This window comes from Macrotis lagotis, chromosome 1 (genome assembly GCF_037893015.1).
Source record: "Macrotis lagotis isolate mMagLag1 chromosome 1, bilby.v1.9.chrom.fasta, whole genome shotgun sequence".
Taxonomy (NCBI): domain Eukaryota; kingdom Metazoa; phylum Chordata; class Mammalia; order Peramelemorphia; family Peramelidae; genus Macrotis; species Macrotis lagotis.
This window is the reverse complement of record NC_133658.1, coordinates 331,242,868-331,259,639: the sequence shown is the minus strand read 5'-3', so window position 1 is coordinate 331,259,639 and position 16,772 is coordinate 331,242,868. Positions and strand designations below refer to the sequence as shown.

The following is a 16,772-nucleotide window of genomic DNA, read 5'->3' as shown; positions in this document are numbered from 1 at the left end:
TAGGAGCTTATGGCCTAAAGAGGTTGCCCTAATTCTTGCTTTTTGCAAAAGATTGTATTGTCACTAAGTCAGTTAATAAGCAGTAATTAAGTGCCTACTATGTGTCAGACACTGTGCTAAGGAGCTGGGGTTGCAAAGAAAAAGGCTAATTTCTTCTCTCAATTTTAGTTTAATGAGGGAGACGAGTAAAACAACAGTTTATGAACAAGGTATATGTAGCATAAATTGGGCAAGTTCAAGAGAGGAAAGGAACTAGCATCAGGAAAAGTTTCTTGTAGAAAATAGGAACTTGAAGGGAGTTAGGGAAGGCATGAGATAGAAATGACAAGTGAGAAAATTTCACATTTGGAAAATAGTGAGAATGCTCTCAGTTGGGAGATGACTTGTATAGAGGCTAATAAGGACAAATATTGAATATATGGAATTGCCTCATTATATGAGTACATTTGTAAATTATTTTCTGCTTTTTGGGTTAGACAATTGAATACAATCAGGCTGAAAACATAGTGAAGTTTAATTCCTTCTTTCTTAGGTGAAGGAGAAAGGGGAGCAAAGGAATTTACTACCCAAAGGGGAAGGAAAGGGGCTATGATGCTATTGTTTTAAAGTCCTGATTCATTTCTTTTGTCTCCTTCCTTATTTCCAAGTAAAGAACAATCTTTTCTATGAGATCATCTGTTCTGTGCATTTCTCCAAGACTGATTAATGAAGCTTGGCTGGTCCCCTTGTTACTGGGAAGGATGGCATCACCCCTAGTATTTCTTCAAAGTTTGGGATCTACTTGATTGCCCTTGAGCATTATGCCCAGTTCTGAGATCTTGCCACAGAGATCAGTTCTGACTAATTCTTCAACTGTGGCAATGGGATTTGATCCAACCTTTAGCTCCAGATGGAGTTGGGACTAAGATGGGGCAAGTGACAGAAGGCATATTTCAGCTAAATAAGAAAATACCAGTAATATTAGATGTCCATCAATGGAACAGGCTGACTCATTGATGAGTTCATTTTTTACTGGAGATATTCAAGAAGGGTCTGGATTACCACTTGCTAGGGGACATTGTAGAAAGGATAAATTTATTGACTTGATAACATTTAAGATCCTTTTCAACTCTCTAGGATTTTATAAAATTTGGGAAGCTGGTGAAGATTTTGTTTAGAGCTGTTTCTTTTTTCTTTGTTCTTCCCTTGCTTCCTAGTTACTTAGATCATGTATATAAGCTACTTTGCTCACCTGCCCCAGTTTACTACATCATGTTCACTAAAGCTCACCCCTTATTCTTTGACTTTTCCTTCCCCTTTGCCATGTCTAGAAAACACCTTTTACAATGGATATAGCTGACATCTGACTTTAAAGACAGCATTCTTCTGCTAGAATACCTTTAACAGTACAAAACCAGAGGCACTAGAGCAGGGATTTCTGGCCCATGGGACAAGGCAATTGTAGTTGAGACTCAAAATTAATATAGCAAATAAATTTTTAAGTTTTGACCCTTGGTAGAAAAGAGATTCCTCACACTTGCACTAGGGTTTTAAATCCTATTGGTCAGTGAGAGGAAGAAACAAGTATTTATTATGTGCCTACTATGTGCCAGGCATTATGCCAATTGCTGTACAAATATTATCTCATTTTATAATGAAGGACATGAGAATGTCAGATAATCATTCCTTCACATCTGTGATATGGTGGGAAGGACTCTCCTCTTGGGATATAAATACCTGGATTCAAGTCCTGCTTTTTGACATCACTATTTCTGTTAAGGTCTCCCCTATTCTTCCAGTCACCTGGGTTTGGAATGTAAGAACCATTCTTGTTTCTTCACTTTCAGTTATTCCCTGTATTGATCAGTTGTCAAATCTTGGTCAGTTCTACCTTAATAACATATCTCAAATCTACCCCTTGTTTCCATCTAAACACTTCAATACTTTCTCTACCAAAAACCAGACCCAAACCCAAAACCACCCTAGTATATATTTTATATATAACTCATGCTTATCTGCATGTTAGGAGGTGGCTAGGTGATGCTTGTATAATGTAGCATACTGGACTTCAAGCTAGAAAGACCTGAATTCAAATATGATCTTAGGTACCACCTGTGTAGTCCTAGACAAGACCCTTACCCTCACTCTTCTGCCTTAGGATTGTTGTGAAGATTAAATGAAATAATGTGAAGCACTTAGTACAATGACTAGCATATGGTAAACACTTTTAGTAAATGCTTGATCTTTTCCTCCTGGACAAATCAAATGACCTCTGTATTTATCATTTTCCTCATCTGTAAAATAATAGAACCAATCTCACAAGATTGTTGTGAAGACCAAATGAGTTAATAGATTAAGGGGCTTGGCAAACTTTAAAATATTCTCTTAATGCTACTATCATCATCAATCATTATCTATTGTCATCATTATTCCCTGTTTGGAATACAAATTCCTCAAGGAAGGTGTTGTTTGTTTTTGAATCCCCAGTACCTTGCAGAGTATGTGGTCTATAGAAGACACTTTAATAATAATGGTTTTTGTCCTTTATTTTCAAAGAAGACCACATCAGAGAGGTTATGTCATGAGAAGCACATGAATTGGATTGAGGGAGGGGGTGCTGTGCTAAATCACCAACCTCACTTTCTTCTCCAGAAGCATCTGAGTCTAGTGACCAAGTATGACTTAGGATAACTAGAGATGGCCCTGGATGTGAGGCAATCAGGATTAAATGGCTTGACTAAGGTCACCCAACTAATAAGAGTCAAGTGTCTGAAGCCGTATTCAAACTCCTGTCCTCCTGACTCTAAGGCTTATACTCTATCAACTGTACCACCTAGCTAAGGACACACTTTAGTGCTTGTTCAACTGGACTAAAGTGAGCATCAGCATCAGGATCTGAATAGAAATGATCAGACTTCCAAATCCAGTGCTGCTCTGGTACACCAAGTAGCACAGATCTTCCATGAAAAGTTACAAGAGGCACAAAATTGGGTAGTATTTCTCTTGGTGGCAAGTCCATATGGGACCCTGCACAAAGCTGGTGCTTAGCAAATGTTTGAGGAATCAAAGTGAGGTTAAATTACTTCATAGTCTTCCTTTGATGCCTCCTTGTAATGTATGTGTGTGATCATAGGCTCTTGAAGTCTTTACTAGCAATAGTCTGAGCTCTGGTAGGTCTATTTTCATTTCTTATTGTCCCAGCACTAGTCTAGAAAAGTTTTGAGACAGAGCATCATCATTTGGTTGTCCATAGCAGGATGAATCTTTTTTTGTTGTAGAAACTTGTGAAGGTACCTTACTTTAGGTACAGAAGGCATTCATTAGCTGGAAGGGGATAGTCAATGAAATTACAATGCTTTGAAGTAAGGATGTATTAAGGGAGAAATATAACCAGAAATTTTTTATTGGGGAAATCATGTCCCTTACATTTAATATGAAAGGTAATGCTATTTTCATAGTTTGGAGCCAGTAGTAGTGGTCCTGCTCTAATTCCCTCATCCTTTCTTCACATTCCCTGTTACCTATCCTCCTCACCTCTCTCCATCAATGTCCTGGGGCAACAGGGGTCTCTGCCAGAGCCCTTCCTCATTCCAAGATTCAGGAAGCTGTTCAGTGTGCCTTGTAGACTCAGACTGGCTGTCTCTCTGGGCCCCTAACAGTAACCTGAACCTCCTTGCTGGTCTGCCTTAGCCTCTTTTGTTTAGACAAGGAGAGAGGATCTGTGTAGTTGTTTCCCCTTCATCTGCTTGGTGTGGGACTTCCCCTGAGCATCAGGAACCTTGTGATGTTCAAGCTTTTCCAGACACCTATTATGGATAGGTCCATGGGATTTTGGCTTTTTTAAATGACTTACTGCGTGATTTGGGGCAAGTTACTCAATTCCGTGGACCTCAGTTTCCTATTCTGTCAAGTGATTCTAAGTTCCCTGCTAACTGTTTTGTCTGTGTTGTGCGAAAACTTTAAAGCTGATGGAGATATAAAGAGAGCTGGGCTTGGAGAGGAAGGGAGAAGAATAGGGAGAGGGGGATGGGGTGGGTGGGGGGAAAGGACTGGTTCCTTTTTACTGAATTATTGCCAGATGTTTGCTTTTCTAATTCTTCAGGCAGAAGAGGAAAAATATGTCTTTTCAGAGAACTGTTACTCCACTTCTGGAAGGGAGCTTCCTCATTCATATGCCCTGTTATCATTTGATTCATACCAGGGTCTCCCTTGTCCCAAACCCAGCCCCCTCAGGGAAAACAGGGGGAATTCCACTAGAGCTCCTTTCCCCTTTAGGAAAAACAATTCTGAGTCACTTTTTTCTTTACATTCTAACTGCCCTTTGTTCTGTGTTGCCTCTTCTCCTTGCTCTCTTTATACTCAGCATCAGTCTGATTATTCTTCCTGTCTAAGAGAGGAGGAGAGGAACCCGATGTTGAATTGGGTTGTGAGTAATTCACATGTGAATAATTGGGTTTTGAGGGCATGCAGATTGTTTCTGATAGATCCAGAGCAACTGGCTGGTCCAGTCCTTGGACATACAACTGGGAAGGCATGGCACATTTGTGTAGTGTTCTCTTTTTCCTCAAAGAAAGGCAGAGTGGTATGGTAAAAAGATTGCTAAATATGATATCAAGTGATTCAGGTTGGAATTGTATCTTATTACCTGTGTGATTATGAACAAGTTATTCTACTCTTCCTGCTCCCAGTTTCCTCATTGTAAAAACAGGAGGGTTGGATTTGATGGGATGTAAAGTTTCCTGTAGTTTTAATGGGAGGGTTTCTGAATCCTAAATTAGCTACTTCTTAGCTATGTAACTTTGGACAAGTCATGTAATCTCTCTGGACCTGTCCTCATCTGGTGAATGAGGGAACTGAACTAGATGAACTATAAAATCCTTTTCAGCTTTATATCCTATGAACTTATGACCTCTCCTAGGAAGGGAAGAAGTGATGAGTTTTCAAGGAAAGGACAATGTAAAACCCCAAGGACCAAAATGGTAATTATGCAATTCTCTTTGAATGAGTAGAGAGGATGCTTTTGACTTGTTTCAAGCCCCTCTTGCCTTTTTGTCTGATGACCCTTAGAAGATGTGGCGGGAAGAAGCCCAGCAAGATGGACTATTTCAGCATTCAAGTTGGTTCCCCATTAGGGTCTTGGCATTCCCTAGTAGGGTTTCTGAAGTTTACTCATCTCTAAAATGAGGAAATTGGACTATATAAGATCTTGACTCTGTTCCAGCTCTAAATGTATGAACATTTATTATTTGGGGATTCTAGGACTTAAGGACTTTCCCCCCCTCTCCTTGGAGAGTGGGGAAAGGGATGAGAATGGAGAAGTTAAGGTACAGGGAAAGCCTTCTGCCATCCATCTGCGATCTCCCTAGCCTGACCTGACCTTGTCATGTTCTGCTCCCCTCCCCTTTCACTGCCAGGCAGGAGAAGGGACTGGAAAACCTGGCCTGGAATATTGTCCAGGGTCTGGAGTATCAGCCTGACCAGACCAAAGGCCACCTCATGAACTCTCAGTGTCAGGTTCTAGTGTAAATGCCCAAGGATACCCTCCTTCCAGGTTACTTGGAGGCCAGGCTGAAGTTCTTATGGGGCATAAGAAATTTTAGTTAAGGAAGGCAGCTAGTATAATGGACTGGACAGGATACCTAGTTTGAATCTCATTTTGTAACCTAATGGTTGTGGGATCTTGGTTAAGTCACTTCAACTTTAACCCTTACCTTCCTCATCTATAAAAATAAAGGGTTTAGACTAGAAAATTTTCTGAGTATCAGCTTTGTGCTTTTCTATATCACAATCTCTTGATTCTATAATTTAATGTTCTTAGCTCCATGCTGGTCAAGGTGAGAAGTAGAAAAATGCAAAAGGAGGGTCCCTACTCTGAAGAAGATCAAAGACTTTTTGGGGAGAATGACTTACATGTAACTCAGATAGCCAACCATGTTCAGAAAGCATGCTGAACCCCCAGTGAGTGGCACAGAAACCAGAGGGATGAGCACTCACAGTGACTTTGGGGTAGTGAAAAAAGACTTTATAAAAAGATATGTGGGACTAGAACTGGACCTTAAAGGATGAATAGAATTTGGGAGGACATGGAATAAAGGAGTGGGTGTAGCAAATAGGTGTGATGAGAATGAACTTGGCATGTATTGGATAGTCTAGTCAGCATGTACAGTCTGTAAAAGGGAACAGAGGATCACAGTGTGGAAAGGGCTAAGGAATTTGAACTTTATTTGTCAGGTCATTAAGTTTCATGATAGTGGGGAAAGGATACCAACCTTAGAATTTTGGAGTTTGTGTCTTTTTTCTGCCACTTGTTGGCTTTGTGAGGGTGATCAATATACAACCTTTTGAGTTTCAGTTACTTATTTTTTTAATTTTTTTTAGGTTTTTTTTTTTTGCAAGGCAAATGGGGTTAAGTGGCCACACAGCTAGGTAATATGTCTGAGGCTGGATTTGAACTCAGGTACTCCTGACTCCAGGGCCGGTACTCTATCCACTGAGCCACCTAGCTGCCCCCAGTTACTTTTTTTTTTCTTAGTTTTTACAAGGCACCGAGGTTAAGTGGCTTGCCCAAGGCCACACGGCTAGGTAATTATTAAGTGTCTGAGGCCAGATTTGAACTCAGGTACTCCTGACTCCAAGGCCAGTGCTCTATCCACTGCGCAACCTAGCCACCCTCAGTTACTTCTTTTAAAATGGAGATAATACTATTTGTGGGCCCCTAGGTGGCTCAGTGTATAGAATCCCAGACTTGGAGTCAGGAAGATTCATCTTCCTGAGTTCAAATCTGACCATAGATAATTTTTAGCTGTGTGACTCTGGGAAAGTAACTTTACCCTGCTCGCCTCAGTTTCCTTATCTATAAAATGATCTGCAGAAGGAAATGTCAAACCACTCTTTTCCAAGAAAACCTCAAATGGTATGAAGAGTTGGACATGATTGAAATGACAGAATGGCAACAATAATTCTGATATTGCTTACTTCATAGGATTGCAGTGAATAAGATATTTTGTAAATCTTAAAATGCTCTATAAATAGCATTCCTCCTTCTATTACTCCTCTACTCAGGAATAATATGAAAATACTACCTTTAGAATAAGATCCTGCCATCTTTTCAAGGAGGAATTGGAGTGGGAAGACCCTGAATTATGAGGGCAGTATGATAATCCTGTAATTCTGGGAGTAATGGAATGACAGTGGCAACTCTGGGAATGGAAGAGAAGGCATGGATTTTAGTAACTTTTCAAAGGAAAACTGGGCAGAACTCAAAGACTGGTTGACTATGAAAGCAACAGAGAGGGGAATTTTTCTATTATAACCAGAAAAGTGAAGTGGGGGGAAAAGGATCAAAATTGAATTTAGAGAACTGGGTGCAAGTTTCAATTATCCTACTTATTAATTTGGGACATTATATTGGAAGAAAAACAATTATGATGTTAGAAATTTGAGGATAGGTAATATTTTTTTAAGTATGAATTATATAGGTGTGAAAGGGACTATAAACTGTTCTACTTTGGATTCTTTTAAGGTTTTAGACACAGTTCAGTAAATGTTTGCCTAACCCCCTCTATAAGCTAGGCATTGTGGAAGTGTTGAGAATACAATAACAGCAATGGCAACAACCATCCTGTCATCAAGAATTTTTGAAGTTGGAAAGAATCTCAGAAGCCATTTAATTCAGAGGTGGAAATATTTAACAGTAAATATCTAACAAAATAAAAGTACAATAAACAAAAAGTACAAAAAAAGTTAGGATATAGTTTTTAAAATCATATTCAACCTGCAGAGATTGTCATAAATTGTTTAGTTGTCTGTTTTACCCATTTCTATTTATATTTGACGTAACTGATCTAGTCTGACTCTACCTTAAGCATGAATCTTCTCTACAAGATGCCTAATAGGTGGTAATCTAGCCTGTGCTTGAATATTTATATTGAAGTTTAGCTCATTACCTTTAAAGCAACCAGTTCCTTGACTGGGAAGCATTACTTGTTAAGAAGTTCGTTGTCCTTTTGAGCTGAAATCTATCTCTGTAATTTTCTCATATGGGTTCTAATTTTACAAGATATTAGTCTACCTAGAGTGGAAACATTATATTTCTTTATACATCTTATACTTTCCCTGAATATGTGCCCTTTCCTGAGCCATTGGGGCTACTGGAGGATCCAGAGTCTAACTTCTCCTTTCCTTCCCTCAAAAAGGCCACAAGATTTTGTTCTTCCTCTTTAAAATCAGCTTTACCATGGAATTGAGCTATAAATATTCCTGCACTAGAGTCCCTTACATTTAATTGAAAGGGTGATCTGAAAAACTGTTTGAATCTCAACTTTGAAACTGTCTGTATAACCTTGAACAATAAGATAACAGAAATTTATATTTTTTTTTAGTACTTTAAGGTTTACAAAATGTTTTTCCTCCAATTGTTATGAGAAGCAGATGGTGGATAGAGGCAGCTAAGTGACTTTGTAGATAGAGCCCTGGACCTCTAGTCTGGAAGAACTACTTTCAAATCCAACTTCCAACATTTTTACTAGCTATGTGTCCTTAGGCAGGTCACTTAAGCTCTGTTCAATTTTCTCTACTGTAAATTGGATTAATGTTGTTGGAAGAACAAATGAAATATTTATGTTTAGCATATAGTGCCTAATAAATGCTTATCTCTTTCCATTCATCTGGTACAAGTATCTCTTTTTGATAATACTTTTGATAGATGACAATTTTTTTTGTTTTTTCTTTTGAAAGGCAGTGGGGTTAAGTGATTTGCCCAAGGTTACACAGTTAGGTAATTATTAAGTGTCTGAGGTCAAATTTGAACTCAGGTCCTTCTCACTCCAGGGCTGGTGCTCTATGCCACCTAGCTGCCCCTGATAGATAGGAATTTACTACTTCTCTAAGCTTCACTTTTTTCTTCTGTACAGTGAAACAACCTGACTAGATGGCTTCTTGGCTTCTACTAGGATTCTTCTTTCCCTGAAATTGTATGTTCCAGTATTCTTTGATCTAGGTTTCCCTATGCCTCCAGCATTCTCTAATCCAAGGTCTCTTCTAGCTCTTAGATTACTTCACCTAAGTATATGAAGTAATGTGTAGTGTCACCTAGTCTACCAATCATCAGTCTGAAAGATAAAGGCGGGTTGAGAATGTTCTCAAACCCCAGCTGAATATCTCATCTGGTTTGCTTATGGTCCTCATCCTCTTTCCTGGATGTTTGCTTCCTTATTTCTGCTTTCCAGCCTGTGAGGTACACCATTATTCACTATGAACTTGGGTGGGGGGATATTGGTGTTGTCTGATACTTTAAGTTCTTTTTTTTTTTGCAAGGCAAATGGGGTTAAGTGGCTTGCCTAAGGCCACACAGCTAGGTCATTATTAAGTGTCTGAGACCGGATTTGAACCCAGGTACTCCTGACTCCAAGGCCAGTGCTTTATCCACTACGGATACTTTAAGTTCTAATGAAAGTTTTCCCATTTCATGATTCCCTTGGGGCTTCAGGTCTACTGTATGCATGTATGTGTAGAGTATCACAAGATTTAGAATTGAAGGGATCTTTAAAATAGTTTAGTCTGACCCTTTCACTTTATAGAGGAGGAAAGTGAAGCCTGGAGAGTGGCAGTGGGGTTGAGACTTGAACTCAAATCTCTGAAGCTCTGTGTGTTTGTGTATGTGTGTGTGTGTGTGTGTGTGTGTGTGTGTGTGTGTGTGTGTGTAACTTTCACAGGGTTTGTTCTTCAATCTTTGGACTAATGATGATCAATGAACTCCAGTCTGGCCTTACTCCATTCCCCCTGTCTTTAAAATAGTGATTCTTATTCTTTTTCTATGTCCTGGGCCACACTGGCAATCTGGGGAAATCTAAAGATTCCACCTCAGAATGATATTTTTAAATGTTTAAAACACATATAGTATCACAAAGGAAAACAATTATATTAAAACATTGTTATCAATTTTTTTTAAAGGTCATTGACCCAGTTTAAGAACCTCTACCCCAGGACTCAGAGAGGGGACAGAGCTTCCAAAGTCTTATAATTCTTACACTCTTACAATTCTGCCTTCTTCTTGGTTTTATGTCACAGACTATCAGACAATCAGAAAGGTTTTTTTTTTTTAGTTCTTTTGCAAGGCAATGGGGTTAAGTGGCTTGCCCAAGGCCACACAGCTAAGTAATTATTGAGTGTCTGAGGTCCTATTTGAACTCAGGTACTCATGACTCCAGGGCTGGTGCTCTATCCACTGCGCCACCTAGCTGCCCCCAGAGAGAGGTTTTAAACAGGTGAATTTAAATTGGAGGCTATCAAATGGAGGATGACTCTAGACTCAGTTGATCTAAAGACAAAATTGACCCTAGACATCAGCTATTCCTACTTTCCTTTTTGTTTTACTGGTAAAGAAACACACCTTGTGGGAGGCAATGACTTAACCAAAGTCACACAGCTAGTAGGAAATAGCACATGTTCAAATTTAGGTCATCTGACCTCAAATACACTGCTCTTTTTAACAGACCATGCATCTTTTCTGAGAATCATTCATACATTTCTTGAATCTTAGAATACTAGGATTTTGGAGTTGGAAGGGACTTCTCTTGGGGAGGGATAATGAGAAGGGGAAGGATGGTAACTGTTCTCCAATAATGCTCCCACACCATAATAAACATTTTGCTGGCTTAGAATCCCTCCCCCCCCCATTCCCCTCCCTTTGTGGGCATCACGCCAAGGAGAGTCCCATTTGGCCAAACTCATTGTTTCAACCAACACAATAATCCAGTCCGGGATTTCTTCCAAACTGACTTTCCGGCTACCTACTCCCCCCTACTCAGTCGTCACCCCCTTCTCATTCAACTGGGAGCCAATGCCAACTCTGCCTTCCTCTTTCCAACTCCAACAGGCTTATCGTTGGAGGAAGAATTTGTTTCCTCAGTTTAACGGGGCAGTTAAGTTAAGCAAGCAGGGGGTCCAGGAGTGCTACCCCACAGAGGCTGATAATGTAGAGAGAGACCTCTCTGTGTTTCTCAAATTATCCTCAATGCCTGACTTGGATGTGTACCTGGGGTTCGGGGTTCTGTCCTCCTCATCCCCTGGCCCCTGAAGTGCTGGCCTGGGTTGTAGAGCAGGGCTGGCAGCTAGGGTCTCTCTAGGAGGGGGAGCAGCATGTCGACCGGCGGCAGGAAAAGTGCTGGGAGACCATCTTACTATTACCGGCTACTGAGGCGATCGCGTCTGCAGAGACAGAGGAGCCGGTCGAGGAGCCGAAACAGGCCAGCCAGTCGGGGTAATAGAACTGGAGCTTGGCTTTTTTTTGCCATCCCTATCCTGCAACCTCCCTCCCTCCTCAGTACCCTCCTTCTAGGGGAGGTCTCAGTCTTCATTCTGCTTGTAATGACCCACTCTGCTTCCCAGAATCTGATCAGCAGCTGCTTCAAAACAAACACAATGGCTCTCTGTCTGGTGGGAATGGGAAGGGAGGGGGGCTGCAGCACGTTACAATGGGAAGAATGCTGGGATGGGAGTCAGAAGACCTGGGTTCAAATCATAAAATTAGAATTAGAAGAGACCTGAGATGATATTCACTCAAAACACTTTTCTTTTATGACCAAAAAGAATTACAAAGAGTTGTCTAAAGGCATACTGTAATAAATAACTGAGATAGGTTTAAAAATTAGTAACTTTGACTTTAAATGCAGTGTTCTATTTACTGTGCCCACATTGTATCTGTCTTAAAGTCATTGAATGAACTTGGGAAATTCATTTTCAGAAAAGACACTCAGCTTCAGTTTATTCATCTATAAAAAATAAGTGGATAGGGTATGATCTCTTCCATCTCCACAGTTCTATAATTCTAGTATTCCTTGATGCTATGACTAGTGCTGAGAGTGGTGGAGGGGACTAGAATTCTTGTCTGCTTAGTGACATCTGAGGGTAATTGTGAAAAACCTCTCTTGGACTCAGTTTACTATTCAGTGGATATAAAACACAAAAGCAGAGTGATTGATAGTCAGCTAGCTTAGGGTGAGTAATCTTGCTGTTTCTCTCTCACCATCTCCTGCTACTGGAATGCCACTGTTTTGATAACTTTTTTCTTTTTTTTTCCTTTGCTCCTATTACCCTTTACTCTCAATGTTATGGAATGGGCAAACAATAGAAAACCTGGATGACTTCTTCCTTTAGGGAGAGAGGCATATTTGTTAGTGACATCCTATCTGCAATTAGTAAGAGTGCTAGTCTAGCAATCCAAGTCTGATTCTGCCATTCACTTTTTCTAGGACCTTGACAATACCATTTGACTTCTAGTTCTTACCTGAGGAATGAAAAAGTTTACTGTATCTCAAAGGTTATTTCTTATTCTAATATCCTCTTTTCTAACATTCTCTATTTTAAGTCTTAATTCCTAACCTTTCATGACTATGGATATGGGTGTGTTTGTGTGTGTGTGTGTGTGTGTGTGTGTGTGTGTGTGTGTGTGTGTGTGTTATTGTTGTTGCTGCTGCTGCTTTTTACTTCTGGGAAATTCTGCTGGAGGGAGGCATCAAATCATTCCTGTCCTTGGGGAGGGAGCTACTGGGGGTTTATGGGAATTAATTGCTAAAAGGTTCCCCTGTATTATACTCCTCCTGGGTATTGAATCCTGGATCACAGCTGCTAAGATTGAGAGTTTGGATATCTTTTCTTTCTGGTCATTGCATATCCTTAAAAAAGATAATTTTTTTTTTCTCACATTAGAGGCAGCTGGTGATAGAATGGGAAAAGCAAAGGGGAACCAAGCTTTCTTTTCAGTAACAAGATCCTCATTTTCAAAACATGTGTGATTCAGACATTTATCTGGGAGGAGGAGGAGGAAGGAGTTGTTGGTCCTCCTTTTCCTGGAGCTTAAGTGAGGAGAAAGATAACCTAGGGGGCCCAGAGAGACCAACTTAGAAGAAAGGTTTGTGTGTATGTGTTTATGTGTGTGTGTTTAGAGGTGGAAGGTTCAGGAATGAGAAACAAGGTTCAAATTGTTTGTACTTTAAGATTACCTCTGGGGATAACAATTGGCACAGTGGAAAGAGTGCTGGTCTCATAATCGGGATACTGGGGTTCTGTTATTGGCTCAGCTATGATTAGCTAGGTGACTCTGGGCAAGTTTCTCCCCTTTCTGGTTGTCTTAGATAATCTCTAAGGTCCATTCCAGCTCTAATATTCTGTGTTCTAGTGTTCCATCTTATAGAGACAGCAGGGTGCAGTAAAGTCATAGAGTCAGGAGACTTGGTTTGGATATTACTAGTTTTGTGACCCTGATCAAGGCATTCAAGTCCTAAGAGCTACAGTTTCTTTATAGGTCCCATGGTAATGATCATACCTGCATCATTGCCCTCACTAGATTGTTGTGACTAAAGTGTTTTATGTACCTTAGTGTGTGTGTCATGTAAATGGGAGCTACTGTTAAAGCCTGGCATTCTATATTTCAAGTTATCTTTCTACAAAAAACATTGTATGTATTCATGAATTTTAGACCAGATTGGGTGGGTGACTGCCTGGTAAATCTGGTAGTTATATTTTTGGGTAAAGTTGTCATGGGGGGCGTCTAGGTGGCGTAGTGGATAAAGCACCAGCCTTGTAGTCAGGACTACCTGGGTTCAAATCCAGCCTCAGACACTTAATAATTACCTAGCTGTGTGGCCTTGGGCAAGCCACTTAACCCCATTTGCCTTGCAAAAAAACCTAAAAAAAAAACCCTTAAAAAAAAAGGTGTCATGGAAGATGTTGAGATCAAGCTCTAGAGGTACACTCTTATTCTTCCTCAAGAGGAAATGTTTGTGCTTTACATTAGGGAAGTGATGCCATGATAAACATGTGAATTGGATTTGAGTGAGGGGGTGCTGTGCTAAGTCAAAGACTCACTTTCTTCTCCAGAGTCATCTGGGTCCAGTGTTCAGATATGAATCAGGACATCTAGAGATGTCCTGAATGCCAGGCAATCAAGGTTAAGTAACTTGCCCAAGATCACACAGCTAGTAAGTCTCAGTCTGGATTCGAACTCCCATCATCCTAATTCCACTGCACCATCTAGAGGCCTTCTTCCTCAAGAGAAGGCTTTGCTAGTAGCTCCTCTGAATAAGGAAATCAAACTCTAGTGAATTTTTGAGGTCCTTCCTTCCCCCTTCCTTCTTTTTACTCTCTTTGGGATATAGACCTAGGAGTAGTATTGCTATGGTATGCATAGTTTTATAGCCCTTTGGGCATAGTTCAAAATTGGTTTCCAAAATGGTTGGAGCACTTCACAACTCCACCAATTGTACATTAATGCTTGAATTTTCCTCATACCCTCCAACATTTATCTTTTTCCTTTTCTATCATATTAGTCAGTCTTATAGGGGTGAGGGGATACCTCAGAGTCATTTTAATTTACATTTCTATTTTTTCTTTTCTTTTTTTTTAGGTTTTTGCAAGGCAAATAGGGTTAAGTGGCTTGCTCAAGGCCACACAGCTAGGTAATTATTAAATGTCTGAGACTGGATTTGAACCCAGGTACTACTCCTGACTCCAAGGCCGGTGCTTTATCCACTATGCCACCTAGCCACCCCTTAATTTGCATTTCTTAATCAATAATGATTTAGAGCATTTTTATAGGACTATAGATAGTTTTGATTTCTTTAATCTGAAAACTGTCCATATCCTTTGACCATTTATCAATTGAAGAATTACTTGTTTTCTTATAAATTTGAAACAGTTCACTATATATTAAAAAAATGAGACCTTTGTCACATATACTTGCTGTAAAAATTGTTTCTCAGTTTTCTGTTTTCCTTTTAACTTTGGGTATATTTGTTTTGTGTATGTAAAAACTTTTAAATTTAATATTATCAAAATTATCCATTTTACATCTCATAATGCTCTCTAACACTTGTTTGGTCACGAATTCTTCCCTTGCAGATATTCTTTAAGATCCCATTTGACCCCAAAATCATCAGATCCCAATGGTTACTCAGATTCTTTGAAACTTTGGTTCCACATCTGTAAAATGGAAATAGTAAAATTTTTAAGGAAATTATCTGGTAAGCATTAAAATGTTATTGAAAGGCAGATGTCTTTCAAAAAACAAGAATGTCTAAGAATGATTATAAGGACCTAACTGGCCTATACCAGGGCAAATGACCATAGACTGAAAAGTCATATTCCCTCTTCCCTGTTGACTGATGCCCCCTCTCCAATGCTTGTCTTTGTGTCTAGTCATCTCTCTAGGACTCCCATCTTCCAGCTTAACTGTCTTTGAGGATGGATTGGTGAGTCAAGACAGGGGTAAAAAGCAGATATAGTTACTTGGAAAGGTATACCTGGCAAGGTAAGTTTTGTTGCTGAAAATGGTGGGCTAGAGAAAGAGGAGCACCAAGGAGGAGGAGGGACTGGGTCTATAAATATCACTGTTTTCATATAGTGATTAAGGTAATGATTTTGGTGTCAACTTAATGTGCCACTGTTCTGACACTGAATGTGAGACCTTGGGCAATTTCCTATTTCTGGGTCCAAATTTCCCCTCTATAAAATGAGAATAAAAAAACTGCTAAGAAGGTTCTGTCTAGAGGCAGAGGGAAAGGAAAAGTGACCAGTGATTTTGACACACTTTTCCCTACCCTGTGGCAGAGATCAGGGTTGGTCAAAGTCTCTCTAGGATGTGTCTTGAGAAATAAAGGGTTGCAATTTCTATTCAGAAGGATAGTGGGTTTTTCTTTGATCAATGTGTAGGATCTCTCTGCCTTCTCTTTTCCTCCTGTTTCCTCCCTTAATCCCTCTTTCCCTCCCTACCCCTCAGGATTGTAGTTCTGAGTTTAGGACTCACTCCTTTAACTAGGAGTGACCTCACTGTAAGAAAAACTTGCTTGTTTGTTTTTCAAATCAGGTAGATTTGGACAGACTGGACTGAAGGAAGGAGAGAAAAAAAAACCCTCTTAAAGTATTCGGATCAGAAGTGAGAACAGTATATTGGGTAAAATGATAACAATCATTGGGTAAAAGCAGTACATTTCTCATGAACAGGGTAGTAGAAATTATCCATCCCCCCATTTTCTGCTGAAATCATCACCATCCTATGTTTACTGAGCATTCATCATATACAGGGAGGCAGGGTATATAGACTTGTTCTTAGACCAGAAAGGGCTCTCAGATTGCCGGGGGGGGGGGGACAGGACACATATGAGAAAACTAATAAACACAATATGAGATAGAGAGCTTAGGGAGTGGCACATCCATTAAATGCTTTGGGAATACTAAGGAGGAAGAGGGAATTGTGTGAGGGACACTGAGGGAAGACTTAGTGGAGGAGCAGGGTAAGGTGAGCTAAATCTTGCCTAGACAAGTAGGTGACATAGTAGGTAGAATGCTGTCAAGAAGACCTGAGTTCAAATATTTTCTCAAACTTACTTGCTCTATGATACTTGGCAAGTCACTTAATCTATCCCTTCCTTAGTTTCCTCAGCTGTAAATGAGGATAAAAATAGCACCTACCCTTAACAGGATTGTTCTGAGAATCAAATGAGATAACATATATAAAGCTCTTTGCAAAGTACTATATAAAAGATAATTATTGTTATTATCATTGAATGAAAAGTAACACTTAGTAGGAGGAAGGCATTTCAGACGGGAAATGCCTTGGAAAAAGACATGGACATGGGAATGTGTCTGATGTGTTCTTGGAACAATGATTAGGCCAATTTTCTGAAGTCAAGGAAGGGAGGAGGTATTATAATACAAGCAGTCTCTACAGAGTCTGTCTAAAGCTGTTATCTTCCTCCCCTCCCCCATCTCCCCTTCATTCTCTCCTCTATTCACAG

The 16,772-nt window shown here is 39.9% G+C and overlaps 1 protein-coding gene across 8 annotated transcripts in view; it reads left to right on the top strand.

Moving 5' to 3' along the window:
• The window catches only part of DAB2IP (DAB2 interacting protein), a 325,075-nt gene that overhangs the window by 92,036 nt on the left and 216,267 nt on the right, over positions 1 to 16,772 (top strand). For 5 of the 8 annotated variants that reach the window (XR_012473657.1, XM_074211661.1, XM_074211658.1 and 2 more), the window contains exon 1: positions 4,032 to 11,239. The exons of the other annotated variants lie outside the window; for them this stretch is intronic. Coding sequence is in view for 4 of the 5 variants with exons in the window: in XM_074211661.1 (XP_074067762.1) it covers positions 11,119 to 11,239 (121 nt within the window). In the remaining variant the exon portion in view is untranslated. Of the gene's footprint in view, positions 1 to 4,031; positions 11,240 to 16,772 lie in introns of those variants that run through there. 8 annotated transcript variants of the gene reach the window in all.